This window comes from Doryrhamphus excisus, linkage group LG18 (assembly GCF_037039965.1).
Source record: "Doryrhamphus excisus strain RoL-2023G ecotype Guam linkage group LG18, RoL_Dexc_Guam_v1.1, whole genome shotgun sequence".
Taxonomy (NCBI): domain Eukaryota; kingdom Metazoa; phylum Chordata; class Actinopteri; order Syngnathiformes; family Syngnathidae; genus Doryrhamphus; species Doryrhamphus excisus.
The window spans coordinates 10,913,314-10,940,029 of NC_136374.1; the positions used below are offsets into that span (position 1 = coordinate 10,913,314).

Genomic DNA, 26,716 nt, shown 5'->3' on the forward strand with positions numbered 1-26,716 from the left:
GAATGAATGAATGAATTTGGGATGGCTCAAAATGCTCTGTTTCAAAAAGTGTGGTAAAACGATGTGATGTCACAAAGGGGCGGACTTCCTTATATGGTTCATAGTTATGAAGCACTTTGGGCGTGTGACCAATCACAGCGAAGTGGGCATGGCCGGGGGTGGGGCATGGGTGGAATATATTAAAACAGACTGGAAACACAAATCAAAGGAAATGCAGCTGAGTAGGTGCAGACTCTGGAAAGTCAAAAATGTTTTCTGTACGTTATTGCGTGTAGCTGCTCTATAGGAAACCATAACTCAATACAAAGGGGTGAACAATTTAGGTATAAGCTACACAAAAAAATTGACTCACAATGCGTTTATGAACAGAACTTGTGTATGTAGGTTTTTTTTCGTTAATGCAGCACACCGTCAAAACAACGCTTCCATTTCTCTCCACAGCCTTTCTCATTATTTCAAGGCGTCATTTGCAAATCTCTTGAAAGCCCTCAGCGTGATGGACAAGACCATAAAGGCGAGCAATAAAGCTAAGACGAATGTTATATCTTAGCGCTGATAGAGGCAATTAAGTCCATCATAAGCAAGATCGGGGGAACAGTCTCCTCGGGGGAGTCGCTCACTTGCTTGCTTTAACATGATCAGCAGCTAAATGCTGTATTTTATTTCTCCTCTCTCTTAACTTGGAGCAGATTACAAATGGAGCTCATGTGTTTAATTTAGTTTTTTCTCCTTTTTTTTTTTTTTTTTGCTGCCCTGCCCTTTTCATGTGTGCTCCAATTCATTTGGCTTGAAAAGATTTCACTTCACTCCCTGCCTGTTGAGGTTTTAAAGGTAATGAAGACCATATTTCATCTGCATGGCTGGTGGGTGTGGCCTAGAGGTGCTCTGCTATGGGAAAATAAACATTATGTTTTCTTTATCTGGCAGGGATCAATGTGTGTATTATTGGATAGGTCGCGTTACACAAACATGAGGTTTCTAATATATGCATGCTCACAGTGTACATACATACATACATACAGTGGTCATGAAGTGCACATATATAGAGGTGAATACAATGCAGTAGTCGCTATATTCATGCATACACACAAAGGCAATCCATATCTGCTGTGCAGTGCACCATCCCCCATGCTCTCTGCTTTGCTTATGCATGTGTGTGTATGTGTGTGTGTGTGTGTGTGTGTTATCCAGCCAGTCACTGAATGCTCTAATGACCACAGTCCTGACACAGGTATTTTGACTGCTGTCTCTTTGCATGTTTAATCCATGAAAGACGATCATGTCCTGGTATATTTTGCTCTAAAATAACCCACTCACTTTGTAGCAATAAATGCCCCCCCTCACACAAGGGCCAGGTGGCTTTTACATTACATGCGTTTGCTTAGAAATCCATTGGCTATTAAATGAGGCACAGCTGTCCGCTCTAATGAAAAGCCAGTAAAAGAGCTGGATCAACAATTCTGATCATTTGGATTGACACTCAAAACTGAGCCTTTTAGAATTGAATAATTATGTTAAATAGCAATTCATACGATTACGACTTTATTTTAATATATTTGAAATACTATGTATTATTAAATGAAGGCACATCATTTAAATTATTATTACAGTAACACCTCTCGTACATATGTAATTTATTATTTAACAAATACATGTATTGGATAATTTATAAAATAATTATATTTTGATAAAATAATGAAAAAATATTTTATGTATCATATAATTGATACAGAATTATTATTTTATTTTTAGAATATTGTTACATTAACACTGCTCTGACACTCCCAGTCAGAAATGTATTATTTAATAATTATATCAAAGGAAAACTGCACTTTTTTATTTTGCCATTATCCACAATCATGTTTCTTTACATTATCTGTGCATTATAATGAAAGAAAACGAGTTAGCATGAGCTAGCTAACAATGCGTGTCATTGGGACCTACCTATTTTGACGATTAAGCCCTCTACAAACACCTCTAACAACATTGTATGCTTTGATAAAGCAAGATAACAAATAATTTCATGATAATATTTATTACTTATAGTATCTGTAATTTTAGGATTTAAACTTCTTTCATAGGCGCATTGATTTCATATACTAGCCCACATAGCTAATGCTACTTCCATCAACAACAGCAGCATAGAAACTGTGACAACACTTACAATGGCCATTCTTATTGGGATGGCCGTGTCTGCAAGCACAAGACGTGCGCTCCTTTTTTCTGGTGAAAAATTTTGACAGCAAACGAGCATCTTATTGAATCTTGAGTTTGATATCCACTCACTCTGTGAGTGATGCTAACACTAGCGGCTAGTGAGGCGCTGCGTTACACCAAATAAATATCATTTTTCATGTTAGCTGCTACAATAACAATATCACAGTAGCTTGGTTAATATACATATCCATTATTTAAATGCAACATTGTTGGTGTTTTTAGGGCTATAGCGTCAAAAGTACCTCCTATGACATGCATTGTTTGCTACCTTATACTAACTTTATACTAACTAACTAAATTTCTCTCAGTAGAACCGGCAGAAAATGGGAAGAAATATATGTTAATGTATCACATAACGATTGTGAATGATAAAAAAGTGCAATTCTCCTTTAAGTAATTTTATTTTAATGCATTTAATTTGGAATTATCATTAGAATTTGGCACTAGCTAGCACCTGGTGTGAAATTAACTACATGAAATGAAAGTGTCACAGCATGTTTTGTCACCCCAAAATCAGTTTAGCTCAACTTTAATGAAACAAATATGAAAGAAAGGCACTTATTGCAACACAATACAAAATCAGAAAATGAAAGGTGGAACCATCATGTCTGCCAATGTCTTCTACTTTTATTGTCTATTTGTGTTGTAGCCTCCAAAGTGTGGTGCACTTCCTGCATCACGCTGACATTGGTTTGGCTTTACGCAAACACACCGCTATTTATAGCATATCTCCCATTTTATTATTTCTCTCCCTCCCGTCACATGTATTTGCATTGGCGCTATGCAAACAAGCGGCTGGTTGGTGTCCAGTGTTCAGGACCTTGCTTGTCCTGAGTTCAAAATATCTTTATGCCATCTTTTTCACCATGCATACATCCATTCATTCATCTCTCCATTCCTCTGTCTGTTTTCTTCCGCTCCATTGTGTTACTACAGTTTTCAACGCAATGATTAATGAACTCTTAAGCCCCAGGAAGGCAAAGACTTCATTTTATGCCATACATCAACTGTACGCTTCACACCAAGCACATCATGACGACACAATGCAGACCACAATAGATTTTATTTTTTAAATATATATATATATTAGCAACTTTATGTGAGGTCAGTAGGGCTACATGCATCAGCATGAAAAGAGAAGAGCTTGAAAGCAAAGGTTTTAAACATATTTTTATTATTATTATTTTTATTATTACTATTATATTTAACCACGTCTGTAGACTGCCGAATATATTAGAAACAGCTGTCGCTGATTATAAATTTTGGAAGTTAATGTTGTGAAGGCAGACTTGTTGATATGTGCCAATTTTTATTAGCAATATACTGGAATATTATGAAAAAAAATATATATTTTTTTTTGATATTTTGCTAATCTTGGCTCAGTTTTTCTGCCTCCCCCTCCAGCTAAACTACCGGCCTACAAGAGCATGCCGACGTAAGAGAATAAGTCAAACATTGCCCACATTGACGTCAGACTATTAAACTCAATTTAGCAATGGGTAAACATGTCTAACTGGCAAGTATGTGCAGCTCTTATTCTGTGCAGAGATCCCTACTGTATCTGTGCTGTAACATAATTACAGTCCACTTAGCCCAAATGAGCGCTTTGTGACCACAAAGAGGCAGGAATATTTTTACCATTGCCCCTCAATGTAGATATTGTCTGTTATTTTGCCCTCAGCGACTTCACTTTGCTCTTTATAATTATTTTCTACTTTTCCAGCCCCAGTGTGCAGGTGTGAAAATAACCCATTCAAAGACACCGTCAGTTCCATCGTGACACGTGAAGTTGTCATTTTATTTCAAGAGCTACAAAGGAAACCATTTTCTTGTATTTTTTTATTTTTTTTGTGATGATTGTTCCACCCATAAACTAACCATCAGAATGAAAGCATTGGGATTCAAGTAACACTTCCATCAGAGAACCAATGATAACATGGAAATGGAATTGGCACTTTAATTTGAATAATGTTGCAAGCAGCACAGAAACTTGTTTGTTGCTTTACAGGATTTTTAAAAAAACACATTTTTATGTATGTTATGGCCATTTATGTACAACCAGGATGGGGTGCTTTCATCCCTACTATGTTATTTATATGCAGCGGTACCTTGGTTTTTATTACTAATTTGTTGCAAAAGGTTAGCCGAAAACCACAGCACATTATTTCCCCTAGGAAATAACGTAATTGCGATCCATAATCTGTGCCAGACCTGCAAAATATTAAAAAAATACTTTTTTATAGACAATAATGGTAGTTTATGTCCATAAAATAATGTGAAATAATTATAAATGAAAATAAATTTTACATTTATTGACAACACTAGAATAGGACAGGAAGGAGGGGGTCCAACCGCAACGTCTTCCATCGTTTGTGATCTCTTTTATTGATAACAGCGTTACCATTTTGCAACATTAGCTTCTTTAATTCCTGTGCCAGGATGGAACTTGTTGATGCAGCTAACACTCATTTGAGTTTACCAAATGAATGTACCTTATTGTGTAAACTAAGTTTTGTGAGATTCGATGTTGGGTAGGTGATTCAAAATGCTGCATAAATAATCAACATTGTCCGTCTACATCTCTTTTAACAACACAAGAGTCCATACATCCATTCATCCATCCATTTTCTATACCGATCGTTTCTATACCCTCATTAGGGTTATAAGGGGTATGCTAGAGCCTATCACAGCTGACTTTGGGCCAGAGAAAAAAAGTAATGAATGAATGGTTGGTTATTGTGCCTTGTCCGGAAATACATTTCTTTGATTGGCTATAATGGCCTTCTATTTTGGGAGGTTAAAGCGCCATCTCTTGGCTTGGACGTGCACTTGAACGCCTGCAAATGTGTTTTCCTTTGGAAAAAGAAAAAATATAATATATAAGCATATCTATTTCTAACAGGTGTTGTTTCATTAATTTTGAAAGCAAGTTATTGTCCAAAAACTCTTGAAAAAGGTGTGTCACAGAGTGTTATCGAGCAGCACGCAAGGATCTCAATAACCAGTTGGAGCATCTTGTTGAGTTTTTGGGGCAAAATTGAGAGCTAGTGGCTGGTGAGGCGTCGTGTTAGTCCGCTGTATAAATATAGTTTTTTGTTTTAGCTGCTACAATAACAATATCGCTCTAACTTGGTTGATATAGATGTACGTTATGTAAATACAACACTTTCCCCCCATTATGATATTTTCCAAGCAACTTATTCCTTTGTCATGCCATGTTGTAAAATCCAAGGTTTTTTTTTTAAGCAATATATCAGGGTTATTCCAGATCGGAGTGTACTGGCAAGGATTGAGCGAGGACCTAGTTATTTTTAAAAATTCCCACCAAGCTGTCAGAGTGGTTTTAATATTTATGCTTTTAAAACAATCGTGTTTCCTAAGGATTTGACTTATGAAAGGTAAGTTAAAGATGTGGATTTCTTGGCTAAATGATTGTTCAATGTCTAGCCATAACTGATCCAAGGGGTTAGGTTTTATCCATTTTAAGATATACTGTAGCCTATTTGCCAGGAAGTAATTGGAGAAATTTGGCAGTTCTAAGCCCCCACATTCTTTAGATTTTTGTAATGTTTTCAGGCTTATTCGTGCTGGCTTATTTTTCCAAAGAAATTTATTTATATATGAGTCTAATGACTTAAACCAAGTTATAGATGGTTTGGTTGGGATCATAGAGAACAGATAATTGATCCTTGGTAATATCATCATTTTCACAGTGGATACTCTGCCCATAAGAGAGATCGGCAAAGTTCTCCAACGTTCAAGATCAGGGGTGTCCAAACTTTTTGCAAAGAGGGCCAGATTTGGTAAGGTGAAAATGTGTGGGGGCCGACTATTTAGCCTGACATTCTTTGAACCATTAACATTAAATACAAATTAACTTTTTGGGATTTTTTTTAATTACAAATGGCATACTTTTACTTTTACATTTTTTTTTACATTTAGGTTTTTACCGAAATCACAAACCACAAAAAATTAAGAAAACTATCAAGGATATCTAAGTTCATGTGAAACATTACATATTATTCACTATTATATGCTCACTGTAGGAACAGTGCTGAAAACAAAACAATGATCACTGCATATTCAAACTGTGATTTTGACCATCACAAAAAAATTAATTAACTGAGATTTAAGAATTTATTCAACTCAGAGGACTTAACAAATATCTTGCCTGCACTAATGTGAAGGGTGATACTGGGATCTTGACTGCAGTATGTAGTCCAGGTCTGGCTCAAGAGCAGTGGTTTTGATGCGCAAGACGTCACGCAGGTGAGAGTCACTCAGTCTTGTCCTCATGCGGAATCTTCAATTCTTCGTACCACAGTATTACGAGCCAGGCAAATATTGGCAAACTCTTGCTTCTTCGCGGGACAAATTTTCTCAACCATTTTCATTACACAGTCTTTAATAAATTCACCCTCAGTGAAAGGTTTGCAGTGCTTTGCAATCAGCGTTGCCACTTCGTAGCTTGCCTTTGTGGCATTTTCATTTGACTCACGGGCTCTTGTGAAAAAGCTTTGCTGTGCCGTTAAAACAGCTTCCAGTTGCTTCACTTTTTCACCGCGTTCGTTCCCAGTTAGCTTGTCGTAGCTAGCATGTTTCGTCTGGTAGTGCCTCTTGATGTTGAATTCCTTGAAAACAGCCACAGTCTCTTGGCAAATTAGGCAGACACAGTTGTTTCGTATTTCAGTGAAAAAATACTAAAATTTCCACTTGTCCTGGAAGCGGCAGCCCTCGCGGTCAACTTTCCTTTTTTTGTTTACAGTCGCCATGTTAGAAATGGGCTGGACTGAAACGATCACGCAAGGCCAAGGGTCACGGCGGCCAGAGTGCGGCCACAGGGCTACTGCCATCTTCTGGTGAAATGAAAAATAGCTTTTTGTACACATGTATTTTATACTGTGGTCAACAGTGATGGCGGGCCGCATATTATTGATTTCATGATAGAGGCCGCGGGCCGGTAAAAATTTGTCCACGGGCCGCAATTGGCCCGGGGGCCGGACTTTGGACATGTCTGTTCAAGATCATCCTCAATCGATTTCAACAGTGGGGTATAATTCAAGCTGATCAGGTCTGACAGATTGGAGGAAATGTTGATGCCCAAATACCTGATAGTCCCTGAACGCAGTGGTATAGAGGGGGTGCTCTGGAAAACGAAATTAATGGGCAATACTATGGATTTAGACCAGTTAATAGAGTAGTCCGAGAAGGTGCTAAAGTTATTGATGAGTGTGATAGCTTGGTGAAGTGAGAAGTGTGAGTTTTTTAGGAAGAGTAACACATCATCAGCATAAAGGCTTATCTTATGATGAACATTTGTTGTGTGGATCCCTTTAATATTTCCATGTTGTCGAATTGCAGCTGCAAGAGGTTCAATGAAGATAGCAAACAATGAGGGGGAGAGTGGACAACCTTGCCTAGTACCTCTTTGTAAAGTGAATTCTGTTTTTTTGAACACTGTTTTTTTGAGATTTTTATCTATTTAGCATTAAAATAGGTACTTCCCATGACATCCATTGTTAACTAGTTCATATTAACACGTTTTCTGGTGTCATCATGCACAGAAAAGGGAAAGAAATATGTGTTCATGTTTCACATAAGGATGGGGCAAAATTCCCCCAAAATTGTAGTTGCCCTTTAACTGAGGTGAGTGAGGCCTGCAATTCTTTGGATGTTGTTGTGGGGTCTTTTGTGACCTCTTCGGATGAGTCTTTGCTGTGTTTTGGGGGTCATTTTGGTTGGGAAGGTTCACCGCTGTTTCATGTTTTCACCATTTGTGGATAATGGCTCTTATTGTCTTTAATGGACACAAGATAAGCATACACAGAAAAACAAGACATTGAAAACACACAAAAAACAAATAAACTGGGAGGTGGAAACAAGAGCATGCATGGACAATATAACCAGGAGACAAGGAAACAACTAAATAAGATGCAATGGGCTGCATCGACACACAGGTAGCAATAGCCAAAGGTAAAGCAATGGACCGATACCCCATGCTGTGCCTCTGGGTTTTAAAGCACCACAAATGACTGATTAGGTGAAATTCTGCTCTGCTGATCCACCTACTGAAACTCAACACAATGCAACAACTGCAGGTAATACGTTAAAAACAGAAATGAACTAAACATGTCATGCAAAACATGACAAGGTCATCATACTCAAGGTTGTGTTATGTTTGGGTGAAAACGGCACATTGTTTTGGCGTTAGTAGCCTATATAAGCAGTAGAGTCTACACAACTGGTTGTTATAAAAACGACACAAACCTTTCCTGTTTTTTGACACCGTATAGTAGCATCTGTATTTCATCTAAAGCAGGGGTCGGGAACCTTTTTGGCGAAGAGGTCCATGAAGGCCAGATATTTTAAAATGTGTATCTGTGAGAGCCATATACATTTTTTTAAACATTGAATGCAATAAAATGTGTGCATTTTTATGTAAGACCAACAGTTTTAGATAATGGGCTCTAATTACGTAGACCAGGCACACTACCCCACGCCAATGGGGTGTGGCCAGCACACTTTCGTGAGCAGCGCAGTGTCTAATAATAAATCAAATACTTGTTGCCATTAATACAACTTCTGCTGCTGCATAGTTTTGCACCGTACTCCGTAGACGTATTTCATTCTTTTGGCCATCTTCGTCAGAAGGCTTGGTTCTGCAGCTTTAGCTATTTGACTAAAGGAGGAAAGTTTACATTTACATGTTTTTTTGACATCTCAATGACCGAGGTAGACTACAGCATTACCCAGTAATAATCAAGTTTTGGTGTTTGACCTGGAAAATATCATCAGGAAAGATAGATATGGTTGGCCGTATTGCAGCAGAATATAGATGGACAAATTAAAATGCATAAGAAAGTTGTTGATTTTTAATATTATTAAGTCATTTCTGTGATGTTTACTTTAAAATGTTAGCAAAAATACATTTTTATTGTGGTAAGAAATGCTTGAGAGCCAGATACAGTCATCAAAAGAGCCCTACCTGGCTCCCGAGCCATAGGTTCCCTACCTCTGATCTAAAGTCTTCACGCTGTCTACTGTCATGACTGTCAGACAGTGAAGGCATCTGGTTGAATGTTTGTGCGTATGTCTGTGTTTCAAACTGCGGCCTCTGGCAGTGACCCCGGTGTTAATCGCACAAGAGCCAAATAAACCACAGACTTGGTTGGCGCTTTTGCACCGCAAAATACTCTCCCCGCTCATGTATTCAGAGTCTCATCTCACTCAGTGTTTTACGCACCTAAACACTCACCCACTCGCTCAGTTTTTTTTTTTTTCATTCAGCTGAGGGGTACACCTCCGACTTCTTTGTCTAACCTCAAACCGTCACCTTCCATCTAGCATAAGTCTCGCCGTTAGCGTTTGATTCTCTGAATCAGCAAGGTTGACCTACCGTGATGAGTATGGCAAAAGAGTAAAAAAATAAATAATAAAAAAAAAACTCAGGCTGCTCACACATTTTGGTGTTAGCCTTTTCAGCGTGGGTAACTTGGCTGGTTGGTTTGCTTTAATGGAAGCTGCTACTCCCCAGTCCAGCTTGCTTGTTATTATTCATGAAATGGTACAGTGGTTAATTGCATTGCAAGGGTCAAGTTGAGCTATACCTGGTACAGTGCTATCGGAACTTGAACATTAGCTTCCTTGACCACAGTATATTTTATGGCTCTGTTCTACTTTGTGCTTTTCCATTGGCTAAAGCAGGTACTACTCGGTTCTATGCTCATTGGTCTAACAGATTCATCATTGTAGAATTTTACCCTTTGCTTTACCAGCCCTCAGTCTCCTCTTGGATAAAAAATGGTGTCGTTATTATAAGAAGAAAAACTGACCGCCCCAAACCGATCTGGTACTGTGCCATGGCAACTTGGTACGGGTATGACTGGTATTGCGTCTCGACAGTATGACTGACAGTTGCCCATCTATACATGCATTTTCTGTACCGCTTATCCTCACGAGGATCATGGGCGTGCTGGAGCCTATCCCAGCTGTCTTCGGGCGAGAGGCGAGGTACACAATCTGGACTGGTGACCAGCCAATCACAGGTCACATATAGACAAACAACCATTCACACTCACATTCACACCTATTGACTGACAGTTGTCCATCTTTCTAATTCAGCTGGGATAGGCTGTAGAGATTTAGGCCATATTTATTGGTATTGTGATGCATCTGTGTCATGGAATCGATGGAATCGGTAGACATTTGTAACACCTGGGGTATCTCAGCTGACTTCGGGTGAAAGGCGGGAAACAACCTGGACTGGTCGCCAGCCAATCACAGGGCACATATAGACAAACAACCATTCACACTCACATTCATACCTATGGACAATTTGGAGTCAACCAAACCGGAGTACCCGGAAAAAAAACCCACACATGCACGGGGAGAATACCAGCCAATCACAGGGCACATATAGACAAACAACCATTCACACTCACATTGACTGACAGTTGGGATAGGTTGCAGAGATTTAGGCCATATTTATTGGTATTGGTGGTAGACATTTGTAACACATGGGGTATGCTCCAGCTCAAAATTTCGGACTGTTTCAAACTAATTTTGATGCAAGCTGTCAATCAGAATTAATATTATTCTGTCATAATAACACCTATATTGTTTTTTAATGCTTTTTAGATTCATGTTTGGTGGTAATTTTTAATGCAATGTTTTATCCACTGCGATCTTCAACATGGGACCACAATTGATTTTAAAACGTGACAATAAGATGCTTGAGGCAACCGGTGTCATGTTTGTGGGAATGCTTCATCTCATCCCTGCTGTCAATGCATGCTTGGAAAATGAAAATGAAGTGAGAAAACAGTCTGTAAAAGGAGTTAAATGGTCCGCGGCTGAGAGAGACTGTTTGCTTATCACCCTGTTATGCATTTGTCACCTTGTAACTGGCATGGAATCGCAGCTCACACACACACACACACACACACACACACACACACACAAGGTTTGAAGCTGGAGGCAAGCTGAGAGGGAAAGTGTGACTTACAGCAGCTTTGACAAGGCCTAATTATGCATGTCTCTAATGAACTGTAATTACTGACATGCACCAGAGCGTGGAGGTCTCTAAGCCAAGGACTTGTAGTCATTAGGCTGCTGTGTTCTATTGTCTCTCCGCTGACTGACTGGGGAGCTGTTTGCCATCCCTGTTGGGACACGTCAGGCTCACCACATCTAATTGTTTCCTCATTTCTCCCCCACCCCTACCCCTACCCCCACCTCACCCCGGCTGCAGTTTGATGGTGACAACATGTACATGAATGAAAACAACCATGAGTTCCTCCCGCCCAACCAGGTGAGTTACAGTATTTTTCCATCACTTCTCTCATTTCTTTTTCTTCACCGATATTGCCAGGTCCGGTCTTTACTCACATTTGTTGGAATGCGTGAATATTTGTACTGTGTAATGACACCTACCTAATTTATATGCATAGAGTAGTAAGCTAGACACAAAATTTGGTACACCAGCACATGTTAATGAGATATACAAGTGTTCCAGGCTCTGTGGTTGCTCCACAGTACTGCGTGCTTCCATTTTTAGAAGATACAAGCCTTCCTATTACAGTAGCTCCATTCAGGCTGTCTCTGTCTAACCTGTTTTGGTTTTCTCAAAACCAGACTTTAGATTTAGTTTAAACTGCAATTTCACTTCCACTACTTTGTACGTCCTGTATTTGAACTTTTCAGACATACTACGTATGTGTTGGACTTATGTAGAATGTTGGAATTTGTTCTACATTCATTTTTCATTCATGAGGCTGGTGTGTTTTTTATGTATCCTTGTATTCATTTTTAAGCCACACTTATGGAAGTACCACAACTTTAAGAGATTTCTACCCAAAACTGGTAGAACTTTAGGATATCCGAATATATTTTGGGTGTCCAGTGGTAATTCGTCCAAGAGGAGATGAATTTTGATACATAACCTTGATAATTATGGAGTGCATTCATCCATCCATGGAGATTCGCAGGGGTGCTGGAGCCTATCCCAGCTGACTTCGGGTGAGAGACGGTGTACACACTGGACTGGTCACCAGCCAATCACAGTGCACATATAGACAAACAACCATTCACACTCACATTCATACCTATGGACAATTTGGAGTAACCAATTAACCTAGCATGTTTTTGGAATGTGGGAGGAAACCGGAGTACCCGGAGAAAACCCACGCATGCACGGGAAAAACATGCAAACAACTATATTTATGGAGTATTTTATTAAATTAAGCATATTATAGGTTGCGCTGCTGGGCACTACCGCAGGTATCACAGCTAGGAGACCAGGGTTCGATTCCACCCTCGGCCATCTCTGTGTGGAGTTTGCATGTTCTCCCCGTGCATGTGTGGGTTTTCTCCAGGTACTCCGGTTTCCTCCCACATTCCAAAAACATGCTAGGTTAATTGGCGACTCCAAATTGTCCATAGGTATGAATGTGAGTGTGAATGGTTGTTTGTCTATATGTGCCCTGTGATTGGCTGGCTGAATGTACCCCGCCTCTTGCCCGAAGAGAGCTGGGATAGGCTCCAGCACCCCCTGTGACCCTTGTGAGGATAAGCAGTAGAAAATGAATGAATGAATAAACGTACTATAATGTCCTAATGGGATCATAAAATGTATCTGCATTATTTGTTCCATCATAACTCTCTATACCATAGATTTGCTATTGTGGTTAGCATGTATTATTTTCATGTAATTATTGTGCTATTGTTCTGTGCTGTTCTCTACATGCACCAATGCAGCTTCCTTGCATTTACACATTCCTGTTCATTCTTTCTTTGCAGTCAGATTTAATGGTGCAGGTGTTGAGTAGAACCTTAACCAGCTAGTTTTAATAACCATCAAGCAACCTCCTACTTTGTAACTTTCAAATTCACTTTATTTGAAGTCATCAAAAGCCAAGCATAAAACACTACCTAAATTTTGATTGCTTCTGGCCTTATTGCAGAGGATTTATAACGTTAGAATGGAGGTGATTTGCAGGCTCTCCTCTGCCGTCGCATAGCTGCTCTGCTCTGCAGCACAGCTGGTCTTGAACAACTGGGAGAGCATATGGTTGTGTTTGGGCAGAAAGATTTGTAGAGTTTGGGAATAAGCCCATCTGACATACATGGGGGAGCCGGGAATTTGTCTCTGTCAATTGTAATTATCAGAGCCGAGCCACGGGCTACAGTAGTTTTATGTTTTTGTTGAATTAGCTTTTTTTTTTTTTTTTTTTTGCTTAATTTCTTAATGTGCTGCTTTATTAAAGCATGGCTTGGAGCCCAGAATGAGACAAGAGAGCTGCTTGTGTGGCTTTTTGTGCATGATTTATAAAGTCAATTTAGACATCCCTGGCAATAAATATGGATGTCAGAATGTGATTTTTTTTTTTAGCGCTGTTATCCGACACATTTCCCTTGGCTGTCAAAGAACTCTTTAGATGCAGTGCTTTTATCATCCATTTGGATTCAGGGTGCATACTTTTACTGCACTTGTGACTGACTGATTACAAGATGTGCTGATGTGCAACTGTTAATGCCGGTGAACAGATAACACATTGCAAGTGCGGCAGAGATGACTGACAGTGGAGAAAGGTGGGGTTCACAAAGCGAGACCACTGATGGGATGATAAAGGATCTTGCTTTGCTCTCTGTTTATTCTCTGTTTCTTCTCCAAATGACCTCAAATTTTTACTTGTGTCCTGCTCTATTTCTTCTATTTATGCTTTTATGTGGCTTGTGGACCACAATCACAATTATCTAACAAATGACAATTTTACAAATGCAGTCAACACAAACTCTTGCAGGATGCCGATTTTATTTAGAATAAATGATCCGACAACTACTACACTAAAATTAGGAGACCCTGTGTTTTCTCCTCTACTCTTGAACCTTTGCACCCAAAAAAGAGTGAACATTTCTCAAAAAAAATATTTTTCTGAAAAATAATGTATGGAGGCTGCAAGATGGTCGAGTGGTTAGCACTCAGGCCTCACAGCTAAGAGACCAGAGTTCAATTCAACCCTCGGACATCTCTGCGTGGAGTTTGCATGTTCTCCCCGTGCATGCATGGGATTTTTCCGGGTACTCCGGTTTCCTCCCACATTCCAAAAACATGCTAGGTTGAATGGTTGTTTGTCTATATGTGCCCTGTGATTGGCTGGGGACCGGTCCAGGGTGTACCCCGCCTCTCGCCCGAAGACAGCTGGGATAGGCTCCAGCACCCCTCGCGACCCTCGTGAGGATAAGCAGTAGAAAATGAATGAATGAAGTTGTCATAAAATGTTTTTTTATTATTAACATTGGGTACTTGTATATAAGTTATTTATAATACTTAAATAAAAATAAATGCTAAATTAAAAAAAAAACTAAAACGGTGACCTATTATGCATTTTCCACTTTTCTGACCTATAAATGTTGTTAGAATTAGTTGTTAGTTGTGTTGTTTTTGCTGGCCACTTTCTGCTGATTTTTTTCAGACAATGACTTGGTCGGGCTGCACGGTGGTCAAGTGGTTAGCGTACAGACCTCACAGCTAGGGGACCCGAGTTCAATCCTACCCTCGGCCATCTCTGTGTGGAGTTTGCCTGTTCTTCCTGTGCATGCGTGGGTTTTTTCCGGGTACTCCGGTTTCCTCCCACATTCCAAAAACATGCTAGGTTAATTGGCAACTCCAAATTGTCCACAGGTATGAATGTGAGTGTGAATGGTTGTTTGTCTATATGTACCCTGTGACTGGCTGGCGACCAGTCCAGGGTGTACCCCGCCTCTCGCCCGAAGACAGCTGGGATAGGCTCCAGCACCCCCGATTATTAGATCTGTGTTACAATGCTTATAAAGCCATTTTAGTACAACCCACAAGGGGCATAGTTACAAGTGATTTTTTTTAGCAGTCTTACCCCGTTTTTTTTTTATTGGCTAGTCTTCATTGTTAGTGTAAACCTAGTTTAGAAAACCCTTCAAATATGATAATGCATGTATTGTTTTCATTGGCCGTATTGTGAAATGAAAAGGCTGTGTTGAAACATTTTTATAAACTAGTTTAATTCTTAAGGAAACACTAGAGTGTGCGTATAGCAACTGTATTCTCGACATGCTCCAGCATCGACAACAAAAAAAAAGCAAATCACAGCGCCTAAAGCTCACTTTCCTGTGCTCGCTGCTTTATCTTCCTCTAGTTGTTTGACTCCCCCTCATTTGCTCCTTTCTCACTAGTTTCTCTCTTTCTCCTTCACACCTCATTGCATTTAAATGCATTTGGGTCAGCGGCTCAGCGTGCAAACAGTGTAGAAAGTGTGGATTTGAATATGCACTTCCATAGAGGATGTTGAAAAGCTGAGCTTGTGTGCATTCACTTTGCCACGCCTTTTCTTTCTTGTTCCAGTTTGTTAAAAGAGTTGGACATTATTCCATTTCAGTTTTGTTGCTGTTACTTATTTCTATCACCACTTCCACTGATTAGTTTTGTAAGTAACTGGTCCAACTTGTGCTGCCCGGCATCCAGTAATTTCATGACTGGATATCATTATTCAAAATGAGACTCACTAGTAATGAGGATCATTTATTTACTTATTGGTATGTGACTGGTGCATGGACACAAATGCTATCCAAGAGGAGACTGGGGGCAATATGTAGTAAAACAGACCACAATTGTAGTATGTTTTTGGATTGTGAAAATGTACAAGAGGTACCAGATAACATAAATTTACAATGGGATGTGGAAAAAAGGAATGCACATGAAAAGGAAAATAGGACCAGGAAAAAGGTTAACGGATCCTGCACCAATGTCCATCAAACACACAGGTGACCGTAGCCCAGGGAACAGTAATGAAACAAGATTGGCACCTTTTTAAAGTCCAAATTACCCAATGCATGACAGCAGCACGCTGCAGCCCCTCCGACCGCAGTCAAGGTGATGCATTAAAGCAACAAAAGCAACCAAATAAAAATATGAACAATCTAAATGTAAGATGACCTGTTGTGGGGAACATGATAAAAGATGCATTTTACGTGTTTTTTCCATTTTTTTTAAACCGTCCAAGCAACCGTGGCAAATGTTCTTAAGATGAGTCACAAGGACACAACACCCTTGTCAGATTAAAAAGTACATCACTGTACCTTTTAAGGCCTACAATGGCTTATCATCAGTCGCTTTTTGACTGTTACAGCTTGTGATCGTTTTGGCTCTGGGAAAGGTACAAACTGTTATGTCCGGGTCCAATAATTAAATCTAAACAGACAACAACTAAGTACTTAGTACTCCTATTCCTGGCAGAGTCCGCCTGCATGATCGTTATATGCATGCAGACACAGTCTCGGTGCCAAGGTGCCTGATCTTGACCTCAATAAACTCTTTGTTTCTAGATGTTTCTAATGGAGAAACCAACAACAGCAGGTTTCAGCACACAGAACACCATGGATAGCTTAATACTAGACATAAAGTTATTTTTTTTGGTAGACCTTCACATGAAGTGGGATTTCATTTGCCGATACAGAGCAGAGGAGAAGGAGCCATGCCTTCTAATAGCTCGGCAAAGACGAGAAAGAAACTTCATCAGCACTTTACCTTGACGATTCTTTGCTTTGATGTCTTTGCCTCTGACTTATGAATCTGTTTAAGAAGACTGCTGTTTGAGAGAAATATGTCATACGGCGGGTGAGGGGGGGTGAGGAGAGAAAAGGAAAATGAGCGAATGGAATGGAGGGGAGGGTAAGCGAGTTGGAGGAACTGCACAGGGGAATAATTCAGCTAATGGAGTGACTGTTTGGATATTCAGCAGAAGTAGGAACGGAGATTATGATCTTGCAATTAGCGTAACAAGGTTTTATTGATTGGCTGCCGCTGTAGCCTCTCTGCTGCCAAAACGCTGCATGTGGTTTTAGCATGCAGAAAGTGGCGTGTTTAAGCCAGCCAGCCAGCAAACCAGCCAGCCAGCCAGCCAGCCAGCCAGTCAGTCACACTGGTTCCGAGTTACCATCCTTTTGGTTTTCAGCATCAAAGCTGAAACATTATGGATTGCCGAGTTGAAAGGAGCGCATTTGCATATTTCTTTCGCTTTTAAGTCGATGCATTGCCCTCTATCCTCGATGAAGTACAATGCAGGTATGAAAAGAAACATCTGCTCGTCAATGATTTCTTCTTCTTTTTGCATATTTATGTTTCAACTACAAGTGTGCTTATATTAGCACATAATGATTAGGTAAGTCTTTAATGAGCGCTGCTGTAAACATATGTGGAGACTGATTTTTTTTTTCATTATCTAAACGTTACAAAGCCACAGTAAGGAATACTTTTTAATTATTAATTATAATTAAATAATTATTATTTTTAATTATTTTTTTTAATTGCTCCCCCTGACATTTTAGTATGGAGTATAGTTAACATTTGCGGCAGTGCTTTACAGAATTTGCATTTTGAGTTGACTACTTGCTGCACGGCGGTCATGTGGTTAGCGCGCAGGCCTCACACCTAGAAGACCCAGGTTCAATCACGCTCTTGGCCATCTCTGTGTGGAGTTTGCATGTTCTCCCCGTGCATACGTGGGTTTTTACCGGGTACTCCGGTTTCCTCCCACATTCCAAAAACATGCTAGGTTAATTGGTGACTCCAAATTGTCCATAGGTATGAATGCGAGTGTGAATGGTTGTTTGTCTATATGTGCCCTGTGATTGACTGGCGACCAGTCCAGGGTGTACCCCGCCTCTCACCCAAAGATTGCTGGGATAGGCTCCAGCACCCCCGCGACGCTTGTGAGCATAAGCGGTCGAAAATGAATGAATTAAATATATAGATTTTGTCTTGCTGACAGTGAAACATGGTAGTGGTATGCATGAGTGCTACCAGCATTGGGGAGCTGTGGTTTATTGAGGGGAAACCTTAATCCCGACATGTGCTGTGGTATCCCCTCCCTTGGGAAACTGCATAACAGGCCCAAACACATCTGTAATGAAGGGCAAGACACCTTATCTACTGTATGTGCATCATGGTCACCATGAGTGGAGAGGTCTTTTACTACAAGTTGGGAGGGGGTGTCACAGTGTATGCATAATATCTATAAAAGACATCGTGATTTAACAACGACCACACTAACTGTGACATGTGATGCGAGCGTCTCTATCACTACGCTGGCCAATGAAGTGCAATGACATCCACAAACACATTAAGGTTGCCATTAGTTTCATCTCATCACCAGGGGATTAACAGACTATGACAAGATTCTGCGGTTTAACATACTGGCAAAGTGAGAGTCATGCACAAACAAACAGTGTTTTTTAAAGAGCTTTTAAATGGACATGAGATGTTGAAAGGTGGGGTAGTTTAGTTGTATATGACTGCAAAAAGGCCCCAGAGAGACGGAGAGAGAAAGAGAGAGAGAGAGAGCTTTCCATCTCTCTGCTGCCGCGACAAATATGCCTGCACATCTTTTTGCTTTGTCTCCCCTTCCCTGCATTGTCAGCACACGGCTATAGAAATATTTTTGGCAGGCTGTGCGTTGTTTTCATTTTCACAAAAGATGTAACTGGGGAGGGGAGAGACAGAGAGGTGGAGTGAGGGAGGGAGGGAGGGAGGGGCCAGTTGGTGGGAACGGTGAAGAGATGCCATCAAGTCAGGCGGACATTTGAGAAAAAGCGGGATGCAGGAGTGGAAAAAACAGTAGATAGGTGAGGAAAGGTAAAGCGAAGAAGTAGCAAAATCAATGTGCAAATGAGGTGAGTCGAGTAATGAAGGTGAGAATTGGGGTGATGAGGTAAACCGGCGGGAGAATCAATAGAAAAGAGGCAGGGGGCGGGGGGTGGAGCCTGCTACTACAAACCAGCCCCTCTCTAATCTAAACAGCAGGAGGAAGCTGTAAATCAGCCTAATGTGACCAAGCTGTAATTCAGACCAGCAGGGTCGCGCCGCTGTTGTGGGGGGGGGGGGGGGGGGGATGGCGGGAGTTTACAAAACGCAGCCGAGCTTTAATCAGCCCACCGATGCAAAGATACGCACCCCCCCACCCCCCAACCCCAATCATCGCGCTTCCTGTCAGTCACACACCACTGAGTCGAACCAATGGCGGCTCGTGGAGGTATCTAGACCTAGAGGCTGGGCTTTGGGCTGCTGCCAACAAGAGTATTACTCATCCCAACTGGAGAGGCGGAATGGGCCTTTAATTCAGAACATGGAGGCACAAATGTGATAGATTTGTCAAAGGTTGGACATAAAAGAGTGTGGGATCATGTTCGACAATGGCTCATCAGAAACATATGGCGGGAAGATGAAACGGGCAGAAACATTCAACAACTGTATGAGAAACTCACAACCGTGCTTATTCTTCTGAATGTATCATTAAAGCAACAATATGTTGTAGTCTTACTTGATCACCTTATTGTGATGTTATAAGATGTTAGTATGTACATTCATAGGTTTAACCAGCAACATGAAGTCATAATGAATATTCAATAAGCACTATTTTGGCCATGCATGGGCACAGTCAACCTGTGAACCCATTTATGTATTATTATATTACGCTCTTATTTTGAAGAAGGTGTATTTACTGCTATGTATCCTTTTCACTCAAAACCTGGATGTCGTTCATTCTTTAATTCATTCATTCATTCATTTTCTATACCACTTATCCTCACAAGGGTTGTGGGGGGTGCTGGCACATATAGACAAACAACCATTCACACTCACATTCATACCTATGGACAATTTGGAGTCGCCAATTAACCTAGCATGTTTTTGGAATGTGGGAGGAAACCGGAGTACCCGGAGAAAACCCACGAGGAGAACATGAAAACACCACACAGAGATGGTCAAGGGTGGAATTGAACTCGGGTCTCTTAGCCGTGAGGCCTACATGCTAACCACTTTTCCCACCGTGCAGCCGTGAGTAAGTTATTCATTCATTCATTTTCTACTGCTCACGAGGGGGTTGCGGGGGTGGAGGAGCTGGAGCCTATCCCAGCTGTCTTCGGGCGAGAGGCGGGGTACACCCTGGACTGGTCGCCAGCCAATCACAGGCCACATATAGACAAACGACCATTCACACTCACATTCATACCTATGGACAATTTGGACGCATGCACGGGAGAACATGAACTCCACACAGAGATGGCCGACGGTGGAATTGAACTCAGGTCTCCTCGCTGTGAGGCCTGCGTGCTATCCACTCATCCTCCGTGCAGCTGTGAGTCAGTCAATTCATACCAATTTCATTTGCCTCAATCCCACATTGAGCTCAAGAACTACTTGGCTTTTTAAAGTAACAAAGACTCCATACTTGAGCAGGTACTCCGCCAGGTTTGATGGATCCAAATACTCCAATACACTGGCATCCTTTGCTAGCCCATCACTGTGTGACTGGTAAGTTCACCGACACCATAAGAGCCGTCCCCACCAGCCTCTCAACAACAATGCCACCAAGAGCACAAGGGTCCAGATGTTTGGTGTCCTGCTGGCACCAGCTGTGCCAGCCTCTGATACACAGCCTCATTGACTGTGAGACACTTAAGACCCACAGTGACACACAAAGCAGCTACTCACTGGAAGGTAAAAAAATCAGGAATACTTATTAAATGTGCACAAAAGCTTTCAAGGGCTATTACACCGTATGCATAGACACATTTAACACCCCGCCATTTGTTTAAAGCATACTTATTTGTGGGTGACAGGATCCTAACAATTGTGCGAATAATGCTCGTTTGTCTGGATGACTGCACCATCAGCGCTCCCTTTGTTACTTTCAACATTGTTAGAGTCACTCAGTCCACACGCACCAGCCGTCTTTTTTTGTTCATTTACCTTTTCTTGCCACAATCATTTGTTTTGTCACGTACGCACACTAGCGCCAGTGTTCACATGCTAATAGCTTTTCTGCTTGTGGGAGGAGGAAGAGAGAGTATTAAAACAGTACTTTTCATTAGTTTAGTTTTGAAGGAGTGTGCATCATCTGTGCCGAGCAGATAGTTGCTGTGCCAGTCAGTAAAAGTTTAAAAGAGGCTTTCTAAGAGACCATTCCGTTCCACACATGAAAAGAGAGAGGGGGAATGAAATTGTACGTCCGCCAATGTAATCCTAAATTCACCCTGCCAGGCAGTAACTTTGATTATGGTGCTCATTTTTGAATGTTCTCCTCTTCCTCCCTCCCCCCGCCTCCCCCCTGCTGCCTGCTTCACCCACAGAAGCATCAACATGGCCATCAGTCTGCATGACAGCTGGAAAACACGATCTGACTTGTGGTTCGTTTTTCGGAGCTCATGGCTGAGTTTGTGCAAAATTTGCAGAACCTTCTCAATGTCGAGTACACGCATACTGCATTAGTTTGTTTTGGGCAGGGAACCATATTTGGTAACGGTAGTAGAAGCATGTGATTTGTTTCAGCCAATAGGGGAAGAAAGGTAATCATTATAGGAAAATCATCACCCTTTGATGAAACCTGTGCTATAACTTTAAACGTAAATATTCATTTGTTCATTCATTTTCTACCGCTTTTCCTCACGAGGGTCGCAGGGGTGCTGGAGCCTATCCCAGCTGTCTTTGGGCGAGAGGCGGGGTACACCCTGGACTGGTCGGCAGCCAATCACAGGGCACATATAGACAAACAACCATTCACACTCACATTCATACCTATGGACAATTTGGAGTCGCCAATTAACCTAGCATGTTTTTGGAATGTGGGAGGAAACCGGAGTACCCGGAGAAAAGCTGGGACAGTTGGGATAGGCTCCAGCACCTTCCGCGACCCTCGTGAGGAATCCCCTTATTCACTCCCTCCCTCTCCCTAGGATATATGTGTGTATTGCAATAACTTTGATTTCCTGTTCTATGGTTATCATCACACTTCATTCACGAATGGCAATTCAACCTCTGAATTTTCTACCGCTTATTCTCACGAGGGTGCTGGATCCTATCCCAGCTGTCTTTGGGCGAGAGGCAGGGTACACCCTGGACTGGTCGCCAGCCAATCACAGGGCACATATAGACAAACAACCATTCACACTCACATTCATACCTATGGACAATTTGGAGTCGCCAATTAACCTAGCATGTTTTTGGAATGTGGGAGGAAACCGGAGTACCCGGAGAAAACCCACGCATGCACGGGGAGAACATGCAAACTCCACACAGAGATAGCCGAGGGTGGAATTGAACCCTGGTCTCCTAGCTGTCGTGCAGCCTGAACATAAATATAAAAAGTACAATTATATCATGTAGAATTTTACTCTGTCGGTGCATCATTATGCTATGCCACCTGTTGTTCTGCGCCTTCTTCGCAAGAGGTCAAATACTCCCAAGTGGAAACAGTACAGTACCGTATACATGGACGTTTGTGTTTATTATTTGATAAAGGCTGGCTCGTAACCTCAGCACATGTTGCGCAATAGCCCTGGCACGGCTTCAGCTGGGCCGTGTGCCACTTTAAATTAGTCGCTGGCGGAGAGAGGGCCCACCCCCGTCTTTTGCAAAATGCATTAGTACGCCACTCAGAGCCTCATACAGCCTAAGGTTAAACACAAATTATATCATTTCTGTCATCCAATCAAATCACACTGACCCCTCCTGACTGGCCAGATGAGTCAAAGGCATAATGAAATATGACATGTCACAAAAAAGCTCTGATTCTAATCGGCTCTGACGCGCGATCTGATGGCCACGACCCCCTGACCTCGTCTGACATGTGAGACGAGCAGCGGGAATGGGATACACCGGGGGACGAAGACGGAAAAGAGGCATGAAAGAGAGAAATAGAAAATATACAATTAGAAGTTCTTTTTTTAGTGGCAGAGAGGTTAGTTAGTAATCAACAGAGTGTCTTGGGTGAATGAGGCCATCTGCATACTTGGACACTTCCCTTTAATTATTCCACCATTTCTCCTATGAAAACATTCATCCCAAAAGGCTGCATCATCGCTTTACATGGCTGCGGTCAGGGATTGCCAGATAGCCGCTGGATTCTATTTCTTGCAACGAGCATGAAAGGTAGTTGTGGGCTGTTGTAGAATGAGAGTGAAGGTATAGAGTAGCTGTAAGCGGATGCCTTGTAGCCTTTGTCACCCTTGCTCATTCCTGCCTGGACAGCCCTTTGTGGTGTCTTGATAGCCTCTGACATGATAGCGTGGCAGAAGATCAGTTCTGGCTTTAATTAAGCCTGAGTTGACAGTAGAGAGATGGATGGCAGAGTACTTCTGTGTAAACCAGAGCTCTTGGAACACTATAAACACTACCATTTATAAACAAACAGTCATTTTGGGGGGGGTTTTCTAGACAAAATAAAAAATGATGGGCTGTTTTTAAGTGCCTACTGCATAAATAGTCAAAAGATCCTCCATACTAGGGGTTCTCAACATGTTTTTATTTACATTCAAAGTGTGTTTTAGAGTACTTTATTATGGTATTTTAAGGAATTGAGGATGTATGGGATAACTTATAAATGTTTTGATCGATCGGCCAATCATGAATTCATTAATTCATTAATTAATTTTCAATACTTGGTCGCAGGGGTGCTGGAGCCTATCCCAGCTGTCTTCGGGCGAGAGGCCCGACAAACAACCATTCACACTAGTCACCCGGAGAAAACCCACGCATGCACGGGGAGAACATGCAAACTCCACAAAGAGATGGACGAGAGTGGAATTGAACTCGGGGTCTCCGAGCTGTGAGGCCTGCGCGCTAACCGCTCGGATCGGCCAATCAATATCAGCCAATTTCCATCGAAAAGCATGTGATTGGCATATACCGATTAATGCATTTCAGTGCAGATCAAAAAAGCCGATGACTTCTGGCTAGTACAATTGCAGCCTGCATCACGTCTTCACAGGCGTGACAAAGCCAAAATAAACATGTCTGCCATGTAGAACTTAGCTGCTATTTGTGATGAAAAATGAAGAACGATAGAATAAAAATTAAATGCATTAAATCGGACTAAATAAATGAATGATTTATTTTACAAATATAATTAATGTTGTCATGTTATGTTTACTGACTGACTATTGATTGACTAAAAGGCAGAGATTATTTGCTATTCACCCTATGGTGAGCCCAGCCAGCCAGCCAATCAAATCACAGGGAATCCGCAACTTTAAACTTTTTAATTATTGGGGATAAAAAAGGGAGCTCTGCAATGGCCTCTATGTTGAGCTAGCGGTATACCGGTATACTTTCCTCCAATGATAAGAAAATGACCTGTCAGTATAAATGATAACAATAACGTAAACAAGCCGAGTTGATGACATTGTGCAGCGGCGGATATACTGTATAAACAAAATAATAGTGTCATAAAAAATATGTTACATACTTTATGTAGTTGGGATTGCATGGGTTACTACATCTTCCTTAATCACAAACACAGGCAATACAGTTTGTAGAAGACTTAAAATAGAAATAAATAAAAAAGAAATAAATATGCTTTACAATTTGAGACAAATATATTTCATTATATGTCTTAAGGTTTGTAGCTTTTTATACAAGACTCCACTGAATTAAAATTGTATATTGTCATATTGTGATACATACTAAAATGATTGTGATATACGCTAAGGTCCATATCGCCCAACTCTATTTCCAATAAAAATGAGTGGTTATGACGTTAAGCGATTTGAAGCAGTTATCGGTCGGAATTGGATCACGGTAAACAAATAAGTTAGAATTTTCATTTTTACAACAGCAATTCATCCCGTAAGTGTTTTCGGACAATTTCTCCACCCTCTGATTTGAAGCAGTTATCAGTCGGAATGGTAGGTATCATAGTAGACAAGTAAACAAGTAAACTAAGGTAGAATTTTCATTTTTACTGCAGCAATTTGTCCTGTAAGTGTTAGTGGAAGATTTTTCCAGCCTCTGAGATTGTCTTCTATTTTCTTGAGTAATGGGGTGTATAAGATTAAAGAGCTCTGACAGCCTGCAGGAAATGCTAATACCCAAGTATTTTATATTGCAGGAGGGGAAAGGATGCTTGAGCTGCAGGATCCCATGAGTTTTGACTTAGTGGGAGTAATGTAGATTTTGACCAGTTTATTGTGTAATTAGAAAGCATGGAGAAATTGTTAAAAACTGAGAATGATTCTTGCAATGATGTGTACAGGTTTTGTCAGTACAATTATAAATCATTTTTATACAGACAAGCTTTATGGGATTTTTTGATAGCATTATTGTTCCTTATTGTTGTTGCGGGTGGTTGAAGTGATGCCATTGGTGGTTAGGTTATAGGTATTTAATAGGTTTTGGAATGGTGGCGGTGTTCATACTTATGGTGGTATTTTAGAAGTTGTTTTGATTTCTGGAAATACTCTTAATAGTAGTTAATAGTGAGGGGTGTGCTTGATCAGATGAGGGTTTTGGAACGGGGAGTCTATCTAAGAATGTTTCGATTGGTACAGTGTTGGGAGTACAGTTAGAGGAGTATGAATCAGTGTAATATTGTTGAAAGATATCATTGATTTCTTGTGGAATATATGTTGTAATGCCTGATTTATTCTGTATTGCGGAGATTGTTGCCTTTTTCGGATCCTTTATAGACAGAAACATTTTTTTTGTTTTTAAGGACCTGCCTGAAAAATGTCATAGTCAAAGATCTTATATAATAAGAATAAAAATAATACATTTTATTTGTATAGTGCTTTTCAAAGTACTCAAAGACCCTTTACAATAGAGAAAAATAAATAAAAATAGAGTTGAATAAAACAAAGTAAAATATGCATTAAAATAAAAATACTGTAAATATAAGATAAGATAAGATATGCCTTTATTCGTCCCTCAGTGGGGAAATTTGCATTGCACAGCAGCAAGAGTACAGAATCAGTTAAGCAGTACAAAATACACAATATAGAAAAATAAACAATATAAACAACCCAAATATGAACAAAATCAACAGTTTTTCCCAGAGTTATATACAATACAGTATGTAGATAATATGAAACGAGATGAGATATATGACCAGTCTATACACTGAGATCTTGTTAGAGAGTTAATATGAAGCATTATGGAAATACTTCACATAGAATTTAGTATATTGCATGGAGGTTGATCAGATATTGCACAGTGAATGAAGAAAAGTGAAATGGGCTTTCTCCATTTTAAACTGTATTTATTTATAATGAAAGTTGTTTGTATTACTATCATGACTCCAACATCATATAATTATTATTATTATATGGCTTAATTGGGTTAGGTCCTGAATGTGAGAATAATCTAATAAGAGAATGTGTGGCTAATGAGCCATTAGCTACAGTCAATATCATCTCCAGAAGGCCTTGACTGCGCAGGCAGCGCTACAGAGGGGAGGATTAGACGTGTGCCAAAATAAAAGACAAGCTGGAACACTCCCCAATCAATGATATTTCCCTTCTCAGTCCCACGCCAACTGTCTCTTCATCTGTTTCCCATCCAATGGAAGGTGTGCTGTAATGTAACTGTTAAAGTCCGTAGATGTGGCTCTTAATTAAAATGTTACATGCCGGCTCAGCTCCCACTGTGGAAATAATGTTCCGCACTATACCTCATATGAGCATGCTGAGCAGGATA

The 26,716-nt window shown here is 40.6% G+C and overlaps 1 protein-coding gene across 2 annotated transcripts in view; it reads left to right on the plus strand.

Annotated features, from left to right (window-relative positions):
* tox2 (TOX high mobility group box family member 2) overlaps positions 1-26,716 on the plus strand; it is a 116,193-nt gene that overhangs the window by 43,298 nt on the left and 46,179 nt on the right. For both annotated transcript variants that reach the window (XM_058055116.2, XM_058055117.2), the window contains exon 3: positions 11,468-11,527. In XM_058055116.2, the coding sequence (XP_057911099.2) occupies positions 11,468-11,527 (60 nt within the window). The remainder of the gene's footprint in view (positions 1-11,467; positions 11,528-26,716) is intronic.